This window comes from Alligator mississippiensis, chromosome 11 (assembly GCF_030867095.1).
Source record: "Alligator mississippiensis isolate rAllMis1 chromosome 11, rAllMis1, whole genome shotgun sequence".
Lineage (NCBI taxonomy): Eukaryota > Metazoa > Chordata > Crocodylia > Alligatoridae > Alligator > Alligator mississippiensis.
In genome coordinates, this window is record NC_081834.1 from 23005482 (window position 1) to 23017280 (window position 11799).

Here is an 11799-nt window from a genome sequence, read left to right on the forward strand (position 1 = left end):
ATTTCAACAAGGATTAACCAGTAGCTCAAAGTGCAATCTTCTGCACTCTTTGCACACAGAGACATGTCTCAGGGACTAGAGCAATGTCACCAGTAGTAAATCAATGCAGGGTATTCCCGGCTCTACCACCGTCTAGCTATGTGATTTGGGCAGATTAGTTATCCATGCTTCAGTTTCCCCACAGCAAATGGGGAATAGTGATATTTCCACCTTCATAAAATGCTTTACAGTCAAAGGAAAGAAAAGAACTACACAGGTGCCTAAGTATGAATTCATTATTATTAACATAGTTAGTGATAGTCAGTGATGTCCTCAATGATAGTCACTGATGTCCTCTTCAGGAAAGATAAGCTAAAACACTAAAAACATCCAAACAGTTAATTTCTTCACATGGTGCAGGCAACACTTTGCTTTCACAGCTCTATAAAGAGGCAAAGCACTTGAACTCTCCACTGAAGAACTGCTAAGTTTACAAGAGCCCTTGCCTTCAAATCACTGTGGAGCGTATGGTTATGGTAATGCACCGAGTATTATGTCAAATTCTCCATCCCTTGAAAATCAGCTCTGACAGTTCGTACACGGTAGCACTTTTACGTTAGAGAAGGATATTAGGGCTGTGCAAAATTTTGTTGGCAGTTTCATTTCGACGCTATTTCGACTCATTTCAAGCTCGAAATGGCAAAATCGAAAGGAAACAGAGAGTTTCAAAACAGCCTTGAAATGAAACAAGGCAAGTTGAAATGTTTAAAAATTTTCGAAATGTCTCGAGTTTTGAAGCTCAAGCTGGGCTTGCCTGCAGAGAGACAGAAACTAAAGTAAGGGAAGGGAGGGGGAAGGAGTGCTCTCATAATTGACTGTGTAGCTGGCCAGTGACTGTCATCCTTTCCTGAGGTCTCTTCCAATCCTAGTGCTCTGGGGGAGGGATGGAAAAACTGCATAAAAAGCAGCATTGTTTGAACTACCCTGCTTTCTGCCTGGGTGTCCGTTGAGTGAGGGTGCACCTTAACACACACACACACACACACACACACACACACACACACACACACACAGTGCCACCCACCCATGTCACGAGTTTTGCCTGTCAGCAGCCAGAGGTGCAGGGCCCCACAACCCAGACTCCTCCTGCACCCATCTCCTTGACAGCTGGCAGGCTTCATGGCCACAGCAGGGACTAGCAGGCCTGCAGCTTTTACCCTGCTGTGCCTTAACACACACTGTGCCATCCATGTCACGAGTTTTGCTTGTCCACAGCTTGGGATGCAGTTTCCCCAAAACCCCTGCACCTATCTCAGGGGTGGGCAAAATACGGCCTGCCAGGCCATTCTATCCAGTCCGTGGGGCCCCTAAAAAACGTAGAAAATTAATATTTATCTGCTCCTGGCTGCCTGTTACGCAGCCCTCAATGGCTTGCCAAAACTCAGTAAGCGGCCCTCCGCCTGAAATAATTGCCCGCCCCTGATCTACCTCCTTGAAACTTGGCAGGCTTCATTGCCTCAGCAGGGGCTAGCAAGCCTGCAGTTTTGACCCCGCTGTGGCTTAACACGTACATGTGACTTGAGTTTTGCTTTCAAGAATTTGAGGTGCAGTTTTCTTGAAACCCCTGCACCGATCTCTTTGAAACTTGGCAGGCTTCATGCCCGCAGAAGGGGCTACTATTCCTGCAAGTTTCATCCAAATCAGGCAAGAAATGACAAAATTATAGGCTGTTCTGAGGTTCCCCGTTATAGCCTATGGGCAAAACGTCGAAACAGCGAAATTGTTTCAACGAAACGAAACAGAATAGCAGTTTCGAATCAAAACAAAATTTGAAACGAAGTTCCGTCGAAACACAAGTCGAAACGGAACAGAGCCATTCTGCACAGCTCTCAAGGATATGACCCATCTTTACCCCACCCCATTCAGGCTCCACAGGCAATTCTACATATAAGCCATACTTAAAAAAGGAAACTGTATCCAGGACAGTAGTAAACACTATATGGAGTTCCTTCCCTTCCTCACTGTACCACTCCTCTCAGTTCAGAAACAAACAAAAAAGCATGTTCAATTAAATTCAAAGCAAATTCCTGACATAGGTCAGAATCATTAAAAGGATGAAATCCTGCACAGAGCAAAAGCCTTCTAGAAGACACACAGTGGCTATTTTTAAACATCCTTTTCCAATTTCCTGTGTTGTGGAGTTCCTTGCTACAGGAAACTGAATTTTGATATGTCTGATATTTGGCATAACCCCCTCCCTGGAAAAAAAAAAATCCCATTTTAATGCATTCAGTTTCTAACCAATGCAAATATTATACACATCAAAGTGACCTAAAATGAGTGAAGCTTCCAGAAACTACAAGCTCACCAATTTAACAACGTGGGTTACATGATGTAGCGCAACAGACATAGGAACATAAATTACATGCAGACATGGACAATTTGAAAACCAGTCAATAAAAACAAAGACGCAGAGAGTCAAATTCTACTAATCTGAGTAAAGTAAGTTAGATTGGACCCAGGTTGGGAACTGTCTCACAAGAGACTGGTCTAATTGTTTCATTCCAAAATGGAATTTTTAAATAAATATTTGCCTTAAAAAATGCCAATTCCTGAGTACATGAAACTGGCTTCATTAAAAGAAACATTCACTCTCAGTTTATGCCTAAAATAAAGGCTCTTTTAAAGCTAAGTTTTACTTCCATAAAAGTATGTCTCTGATCTCATACAAGTAAGTTTTTTTCATGAAAAGTAATTTACTGCAGTGATTAGGTTTTCGGCTCACATGTAAACATTTCTACCCAAATGTATGCTGACCTTGCACTGCCTCCCTTTTCTTCTAAAGCAGCAGCTAACAAGAAACAAAAGTGAAACTTAGCAGTTTATTTTCATTATCTAACCCCAAAAGAATGTGAGCAAAAAAATACTTCCTTGCTTATTTTTTATTTTTGGTGACCAGGACTGAACATGAACCATCAGCTGATTCCATCAGTTCAAATGCACTGTTTTAGTCTTTGCTGAAAAGGTACAAAATTTCAATACTTAGGTCAGACCTGAAAATCAAAGTCCCCACCAGGTAAAAGTGGTCTTACCCGCTTTGAATCAATGGAGTTAACTGATTTATACCAGCTAAGATTAACTGCTGAGGCAAATCATAGTCCAATGTTACAAAGAATGAACAATGTAATAGAATGGAATAGCTATGTACTCTCAAAGCCTTAGAAATGGGCAAATAAGCCTCCAAACGATGATCATATTAGATCTTTTCACCTTTGACCTCGGCTAAGCTCTCCTGCTTTTATGTAGTGTTACAGCAATTCAGGAACCACTTATACCTAATTCTCTTGCCATCAATTCAGATTTTTGCTTTTAAACTACCCTCTAGAGAGGGGAGGGGGGGGAAAGGGGGGAAGAGGGAGAGGCAATCTTTTTGGCAGGCAGGCATGCCTAAAATAAGCCCTGTACCCTCCAAGGCTAGTGACAGAAGTTACACATAAACTGGTTTAAGTGGTCAGAAACTGGTTTAAACCTGTAACAGAGTAGATGTTCAGCACACACAAACCAGTTTAAAAATGGCTGAAACTGGTTTAAGATAAACCTGGTTGAATGTAGTGTCAGACTTAACTGATTTAGGTCAAACCAGTTAGTGAAACTTCTCTCCCAGTCTCCCAGCACTCCAACATTTTACAGCCCTGGACTGGGCTGTGCTGTCTGCTCCAGAGAGCAGGGCTGTTCTTGCCCCTCTGCTCCCTAGCTGAAGCAGTAAGGGCTGGCTCACTGGCCTCACTGCTGACCCTCGCTGGCAAACTCCAGTGGTTCTCCAGCAGAGGTTGAGGGCCAGGGAGGGGGTGTTAAACTTCTCTTCCCCCCCGAGTACAGAGCTGCCCTGCTTACCTAGTGCTGGCTGCAACTGTGGACTACAAGTCCCAGAGGCACCTGGAAGCAGGAAGAGGAAGTAATGAGCAATCCTGCAGGGTCCTGCTGTGGTAAGTCTGGACTGCAAGTCCCAGAGACCTCAGTGGCAGCAGGAAGAGGAAGTGAATGCACAGCCCATGCTGGCTACATGCCAGAGAACTGTGCTCTAGCAGCCCCTGGCTTCTGGCTTGAGCCACTGCAGACATGTGGCTGCATTTCCTGAATCAAAAGTAAATGTCTATTCATCTGCTTATTTGTTCAATCTTTGCAGCTTAGACTAACCTGTATAGACTGAATCAATTCAGCTTCAGGTTTTTTTGACTGTCTGTACTTAGCCCAAGTGATTTAGTTCCCCAGACCACCTGGTCTGCTACTGCGCTCTCTGCTTCCTGCCCTGTGCTCCCTGACCATTAAGCTACTCTGCTTTCTGCCTCATCTACTATTGTGCTGCCTGTCCCTTCCCTGATTTGCTGTGTTCCACAGGTCACCAGTACTGCTGGTGTTGCAGGTTTGCCACCTCTGCTCTAGACCAGCAGCATATATGGACATCCTTTTTACCAAGATGCTGAATGCAGAGGATGCTCCACAAGACCAAACCAACTATGTTTCCTTTCCAGAAGTCATGTTTACTCTGAAGGTTTGTTGTGGCTTTACTCAAGGACATTTCCAAATTCCAGCTTGTAACAGACAACATTTATTACTGTTCTCCATTGCCAAACTGTTGCAATCAGCACATTATCTTCTCTGGTTTTGCATTTGTGTGGCCTGCCCAGTCAAGCTACATTAGAAACAAGTCTCATGTGAGGTCTTGTGCTTCTATTTTCCTTTAGCTTGAGCTGGGAAGACAGCTTCAGCTTACACTACTTAATCTTGTTTTGCAAATAAAGCTCATAGACACAGGCAAAGCTACTTCAGAATGCACTTTTAATTCCTCCTATTACTGACCCCAGTGGTATTTACAGACTGCATAGGGAAGTACTCTCAGGTGATCACTGAGGAAACTATGGTTATTTCCTTGTGTTAATCTTACTTAAAAGTAATCTATTTTGGTTACTACAGCAGCCATGATGAGCAAGTGCATTTTGGGTACTGCAACTATTCTTTTCTCTCTAGAAAGTTCCCCCTAGCTAATCTATAGTGCTAGCTGCTGATAAAACAAGTACTGTATAAGCTCTTTGAGGGAAAGGAACAACCTTTGTCATAAGCATACTCAATGCCTGCCACCACAAGGCCTCAAAACCTTCACTGGAGGAATCAACACTGAGTGGGAAGAAGGACTGGAAACAAGAAAAACAAATACTCACTGTGTTTGTTTTGAGCAAATGGCACTGAGGGAGGGAAGATAAGTTCCTTCCAGCCACTCCAAACCTTATCAGCATGAATGCTCCCTTTTGTTGTTCTCTGTGCATTTTTATTCACTCAGCACAATCGAATTCTGACACAACAAAACTGTAGTACAGCCCTTGGTACCAACATCACAGGCATGAACAGCTCTTCTCTTTCACAAGTCTTCTCCCCATTAAGCACTGCAGAAGAATGGCTGATCACCAATTTCTTAGTTTGTACTTAAAGACTGTATCTTGAAGCCTAATGTGAACAGCTTATAGCTCCATTTCACTGCACTAATGCTTCCTGTCCATGTGCAGTGGGACTAGGTAGGGGGAGGAGAAGATGATATTTGGCACCCTCCTTCTAGATATTGCCCAGGGGATGCTATTCTAGCTCCCTAGGCAGCGTGAGAAACTCAGCTGGAGAACATCCAGTGGGAAGATGACAGGGAGTTATAGAAGTTTGCTTTTTCTCTTGGGCCATGCAATACCCCTCTCGCATGGGAAACTCAGCTTCCAAACAGTTGCCCCTTTGTATTACTGGAATGTCCCTTGTACCCATGTTTTTCAAAGCATGCAATTTAAGCAGCTCTTGAAGTTGCAAAACTATCTTTCAACTGTTGCCTGCTGGAATAGGTTTATTTTATTTTAAAGCATATTAATCTCAAGCCTTCAACTCATCTGAAAGCTTTAGGGGTTATTCTTTCCTGCTTAATGCCAGCTGAACAGAGACAGAATAGTCAGCATGCACTGCAAACTCAAGTGTCCATACAGTAAGTTACTACTACCTATTTCTTTTTGTTCTTATGCCAGGAGTGCTATGAAAGATAAAAGCAGCTGCAAAGCAGACTGGCATTGGGAGTGCAGCTAGTCACTGCTTTTTTGACTCCTACCACATTACTTTCAAAACCATTAGAATTAAGTTAATCTTTAAAAGGGAATTTCCTTAACTAGTTCTATCTTCTGAGGTGCAAAACAGTGGCACCAGAGCTATTAGGTTATGTACACTGCTGTAAAGCTGCACAAGTTTTGTTTGATGTCAAAATATACTGTCTGTGGATGTCAGTTTATGCATCCAAGTACACTGAAGTGTTCATATTTCAAACAATTATGTACAGTCATCTGATTAAAATCAAGAGTTAACCCTTTAAAATAAAAACTCAGTTGCATTTATTCACCTTTTAAAGTCACCATAGTAAAATTGTACAAGTTAAAACACTACCAGAACAAAGGCAGTTTTGTACATTACTGGAACAAAAAATGAAATTAATTATACAGTGTGTTGAGAATAGAACAATTATTAGATCAAGGGAAACAATGGTTGACACACATACTAGTGATAACAAGAGCCATATTAAAATGAACTTTAAACAAAAATAGAGATGTTATGGCTACTAGTATAATACAATGATAAATATTTCAAAAAAAAATATATTAAGATATATGGAAATTCTTGTTTTGACAAGGAAATCCAGGGAAATCCCAGCCTTCACTGGATTTCAATATACCAATTAAGGTTAATAGTTTTCTTCTTTCGGTAAGAACAGGTTTTACAGCCATAATCAATGGTTCCTATCAATACACATCACCTATTTGTACTGTAGTGTTATCTTTATGTTACACTTTAGTATTAAAGCCATAACACTTTTCACATCACAGGTACTCTAAACCAAACCAAAGAATTGCCTCAGTAATAAGTGAAGTGCACCATATTTGACATTGTAAAAGCCTTTACATTACAGTTGACATTAACTCGCTTAACAGTATTAGATGAAGTTGTGTTCTAAAACAGTTTCTCCCATTTAAATAAAGATGCATTCAATAATGCGTTTGGTTGAAAGTTCACCATAACTTACTCTAGTGTATACTGCAACTTCTGAGCACTCAGTATTACAAGCTAGGGTAATAGTTAGAATACACCTTTCAAACACACAGGTCCAGAAGATGTTTGGAGCCATTAAGCACTGTAGGCATGTACAGGGTGGTGTGTGTTTGTGCTGTGCTGCTCGGCAGAGTGAGGCAGTCTGTATTCAAGATCTCTTAAGACAACAAGCCATTTTAAAAATATAAACTTCTTCAACAGCCTGTTTTATACAAAATAGAGGGGAATCTGGTAAACTGTCAGTTTAAGAGTCCTTTTCCATTGAAGAAAATTTTTTTTTTTTTTTAAATCCATCAAATCAGTCTATCGCACTGCCAAAAGAAAAGCTAATCCTGCTAGTCCAAACCCTGCTGCTGCCATTATGGTGCTTATGGTATTGCTCTGGTCAGCTGGTTGAGAGCCATGTCTGTTGAAGAAGTGATAGAAGCCATCCTAGAAAAAAAACAAAACAAGAAAAGTAAGAATTGGAGTTGGTCAGCTGATGATTATTTAAAAGCCAAGAATATGAAGCAAGACCACACTGCTTTACACAGGCAGACATGTGCCCCCCCTGCACTAAGCCATGGCACAGAAGCATAGGAGTAGATATGGGGCTTTTGGCCCACCTCCAGGCATGCCCACAAGTTGTGCTTTCCCAGACTCAGGAGGCACCAGTCACCCCTGCTGCTTTATATACCTGTTCTTTGGTCTGTATTCCAATTATCCCTATTACAATAGTTCATTATTAACCAGCAATTTCCATGGTTGAAACTAAAAAGTGCTTAAAAAGCTGGAATATGCCATCTCCTATCCAGTCTGCAGTAGGGACTTGAGTATGTTATTTCCAAACAGCCACTATTATGTTGCTAGCCTATTTTGCCCTTCTACAAGTGACTGAAGAGAGGACCTGCATGGTTTTCCCTTCATTCAAGCTTGGGAGACCATCTGAAGCACAGTACATGGAAATTTCCACTTAAGGCAGGCATCTTAAGCTGGCCCCCTCTCCCAGTACTATGCATGATTCCAATTACATATTCTACTTGGAAGGTCTGGAAGTAACTCAATTCAGAGCTGACCTATGACAGAACATAGCTGGCAGCTGCTCCACCAGATCTTTATTCATGATAACCAAGAGTGGCAGCAATATAGCTCCAGATGGTCATGTTTGAATTCTGTTCAACAGATGTCTGTGTAAACAAGTTATACTCTTAATTTCTTCCGGAACTTTGTTCTTTACACTTTAAAATTTGTACAAATAGTTAACGCACTTTTTGCTAAGTGACCGTTTACATGTCAGCCAGCTGCCATAGTTACTAGAATTCACATGAGCAAGTGGAAGAAACAAAAACATCCCCCCCACCACACACACACACACACACACACACACACACACACACACCATTTTTTGCTTCCTCGGAAGAGTCAAAGCGAACTGCTTCCCATAATTGCTATTTTTATACTGATTAAAAAAAAAAAAAAAAGACTAAAAAAAAAAAGTTAATATTAAGGCTGAAAGTCTAGAAATCAGGGGTTGTTAATTTAAAATACCAGGTACTTTAAAAGCTCAACTACCCAGTTTTACTGCAAGAAGATCCTGTAATGGTTCTCCCAATGTATACTCATAAACTCTTCTCTCATAGACAGAGACATATGGGCCAGTTCAGAAATGTGAATGATTTGGTTACTATTTGAACAGTGTTACCAAGTTTATTATGGTAATCTACCCTATAAACACCTGAGAAGTACCCATCTGGAGATGAACGTTGGCCAAATTCCTGAGCCTCAAAATGCAATATTTCCCATTGATTTAAGCTCTGCACTCGAAGTCATTATGAAGGGAAGTGTTCTTACTTAAACTGGTTACCAAAAGCTCCAAAGTGAGCCTGGCCATAGATTACAGCAAAGGACATCGGAAAGTTCCTCTTATTTTACACCCTCATACTCACAGCACGTTACTATAGTCACACACACTACACAAGTATTTGTTGTAACCAAGTGATTAGACCAAGTTCAGGGCCTTCTCTTAACCAAGATAAGCAGACTTGGGCCTAAGCAACCCTAGATTATCCTCACTGAATATATAAGCTCATTCAGTTGCAAGTGATTCACAATTTTAAGCTACAATGCAGCTTTGAAAAGTTCTGTTAGTTGCTTAATAATCAGCAAAACAAGTTACAAATTCTGAAAGCTCTGCCCAAATCATCCACTGATAAGCCAGAGGTGGACCTTATAGAAGGCCCCTTTAGGATCAGTCTGAAAGGGGAGACCTGAATGCCATGTGGCCTAGTGCCTAGAAGGTTGACTGGGATTTGGAGGTGGCTTCCACTCCTGGTTCAAGCAGGAACTGAACTTGGCCAACACTTTCCCCATCTTAAAGAGGGGGATATGATACTGTGCTTCCATGAGAAAGCTCTCATAACTTGCTGGTGAAGACAGCCACACAGACCTTGGCCAAGACTGTGCCACTTATAGCTTCCCACCACTTGATTTATTTATTTATTTAGCAGAAAAACTACAGTCCAGTACCAAATGCTTCACAGAAAGGCTGCCTTCATGGCAAACTGCTTGGGTGCAAGCAGTCATGTCTCCAGATTACTAGGTCTTCACTTGTGTAGCATTCCCATGTTCCTAGGACTTGACATATCACATGGTTTGCATGTACAGCAGGAGACCAAGATGCTCCATTCCCTTCTCAGGAAGTTGTGCAGAAACTTGCCTTTCTGAACACACGGGGGAAGTGTGGAAAAGCACTGGAGTGGTCTTGAACCACACATCCTGTGGAGTCAGAGTGAGCAAGTAACCAGCTTAAGCAAGTGCTGAACCCAGGCTCCAACTCCTGCAGCATGTCAGCTGGCCCTGGGTGAGAGCTCTGAACTGTGTTGAGAGGATTTTGCAGACTGGAAAGGCAGAGGGCAGGGTTAGGACAACACCCAGGCCAATTATGCTACTAAGACGATCAGGAAGCTTCTGCAAAACCCATCAGTTTATCAGATGGATTATGACTTCAGAGTGCAGCCTTTTTAATGCTTGTCCCATGTACTTGGGAGTAATGTTTTTTAAATCAAATTCTGAGTCCTACTAAGCTTTTGGTACACGGTATATGTCAGCGAGTGCCACAGGGCGTTTTGTTTGACACCTGCCATTTTTTTAAGTTTCATTCTATTCTGAACTATGAACTTCCAAAGTGTTCTCTACACACCCAATACTGCCTAGTAACGTATACCAAAACTTTACTCGGATGCTATTTTATTAGTGGCAGATCCAGGTTTGGTTACACAAGTTTAGCAGGAATGAACTAACCCAGGAAGAAAGAGTTCTACACGAACTATAGACATCCTCATTCTAGCTAGCTCCTGCAGTCCTGCTGGTTTCAGACTGCCACGTGCCCAAATCCCCATTTACCACTCCATATTTAGCAATAATTACAAAGCACAGCTACTGCCCATGACCACCTTTGGTAACACTTCCTCCACTCCATCTCTTGAAATAAGACACCTTCAGTATACCCTAAATATACCCTGCCTCCATCTCTTCAGCTGGCACCCAGCCTGGAGACAAGCTTGTGCAGATGGAGCCCTACTATGGAGGTCCCGGCACCAGCGCTTCCGACACGTGGCGCCGTGGGGAGCCAAGCGAGGTCGGTGCACCGGCTCGCTCCGATCAGCCCGGCCCCCGGCGCAGCGCAGCGCGGCCGCCCCGCCACGTGCACCGCGCCCGCGGCCGGCTCGGCCCGCACCCCGACACCGCCAGCCCCCCGCAGCCGCGCTGCGTCCTCCCGCGAGGGCAGCGGGCGCATCTCCTCGGCGCAGGGGGCTCCCGCGCCGGAGCGGGGAGCGGGGGAAAGCAGGGGAGGAGGAGGAGGAGGAGGAGGAAAGGGAAGCCGCTCCGCTCCCATATAAGGGAAAGCCGCGAGCGCGGCCCTCCTCACCCATCCGCCGTGCGCCTCCAGCCACTCGCGCTGCTCCTCGGCCAGGTAGGCGGCCAGCACGTCGGCCAGGCGGGCCGGGTCCTCGCCGCGCTCGGCCAGCGCCGCCGCCAGGCTGCCCGCGAACACCACGAGCGCCAGCACCCGGCCCCAGTTGAGGCCGCCGTCCGCCTCCAGCTGCGCCGCCACCCGCGCCAGCAGCGCCGCCGCCTCCCGCGGCTCGGCCCGGGCCAGCGGGCGGCACGAGCGGAAGAAGGGCTGCTCGCGGCTCTCCAGCTCGCCCGCCGCCCGCCGCAGCGCCTCGGCCGCGGGGCTGGGCGGCAGCGCCGTGCCGCCCAGCCGGTGCTGGAAGTAGTCGGCCAGCAGCAGCGCCGTCTCCTCCTTCAGCGGGCCCGGCATGGCTGCTCCGGCACAGGGCAGCAGCTGCCGCCGCCTAAGAAGCCGCCCCTCGGCCCACGTGGCCCGGCATCGCCGCCCCGCCCCGCCCCGCCCCGCAGCCAGCGCCGCTTCCGCCCCGCCCCGCCCCGCCGGCTCCCTCCCTCCATCCCTCCCTCCGTCAGTCCCGCCGCCCGGCCGGTGTCAGCTGTCCGGCGCACGCCGTGATGGCCTCCATTTCTCCTTGACATAAAGGCGTCGGGGTCGGTAGCGCTAGAGGACAACCGGGCTGTCCTCTGTGATGGCCACAGAAAGAACTCCCTCCGCCGGCTCAGCCTTAGGGACGCGTCCACACGTTCATTAGTGCGCAGTGGCTACTGCGCATTACCCGCCGAGGTGCAGCGGCTTTAAGCCCA

At 45.1% G+C, this 11799-nt stretch overlaps 1 protein-coding gene across 1 annotated transcript; it reads right to left on the minus strand.

Annotated features, from left to right (window-relative positions):
* Window positions 1–6368: 6368 nt before the first annotated feature.
* Window positions 6369–11453, minus strand: BCL2L10 (BCL2 like 10). Its single transcript, XM_059714676.1, has 2 exons — window positions 11012–11453; window positions 6369–7536 (listed from the first exon to the last, which is right to left on the minus strand). Exons 1-2 carry the CDS (start codon window positions 11405–11407, stop codon window positions 7408–7410), a joined length of 525 nt encoding a protein of 174 aa, XP_059570659.1. The 5' UTR covers window positions 11408–11453; the 3' UTR covers window positions 6369–7407.
* Window positions 11454–11799: the final 346 nt, after the last annotated feature.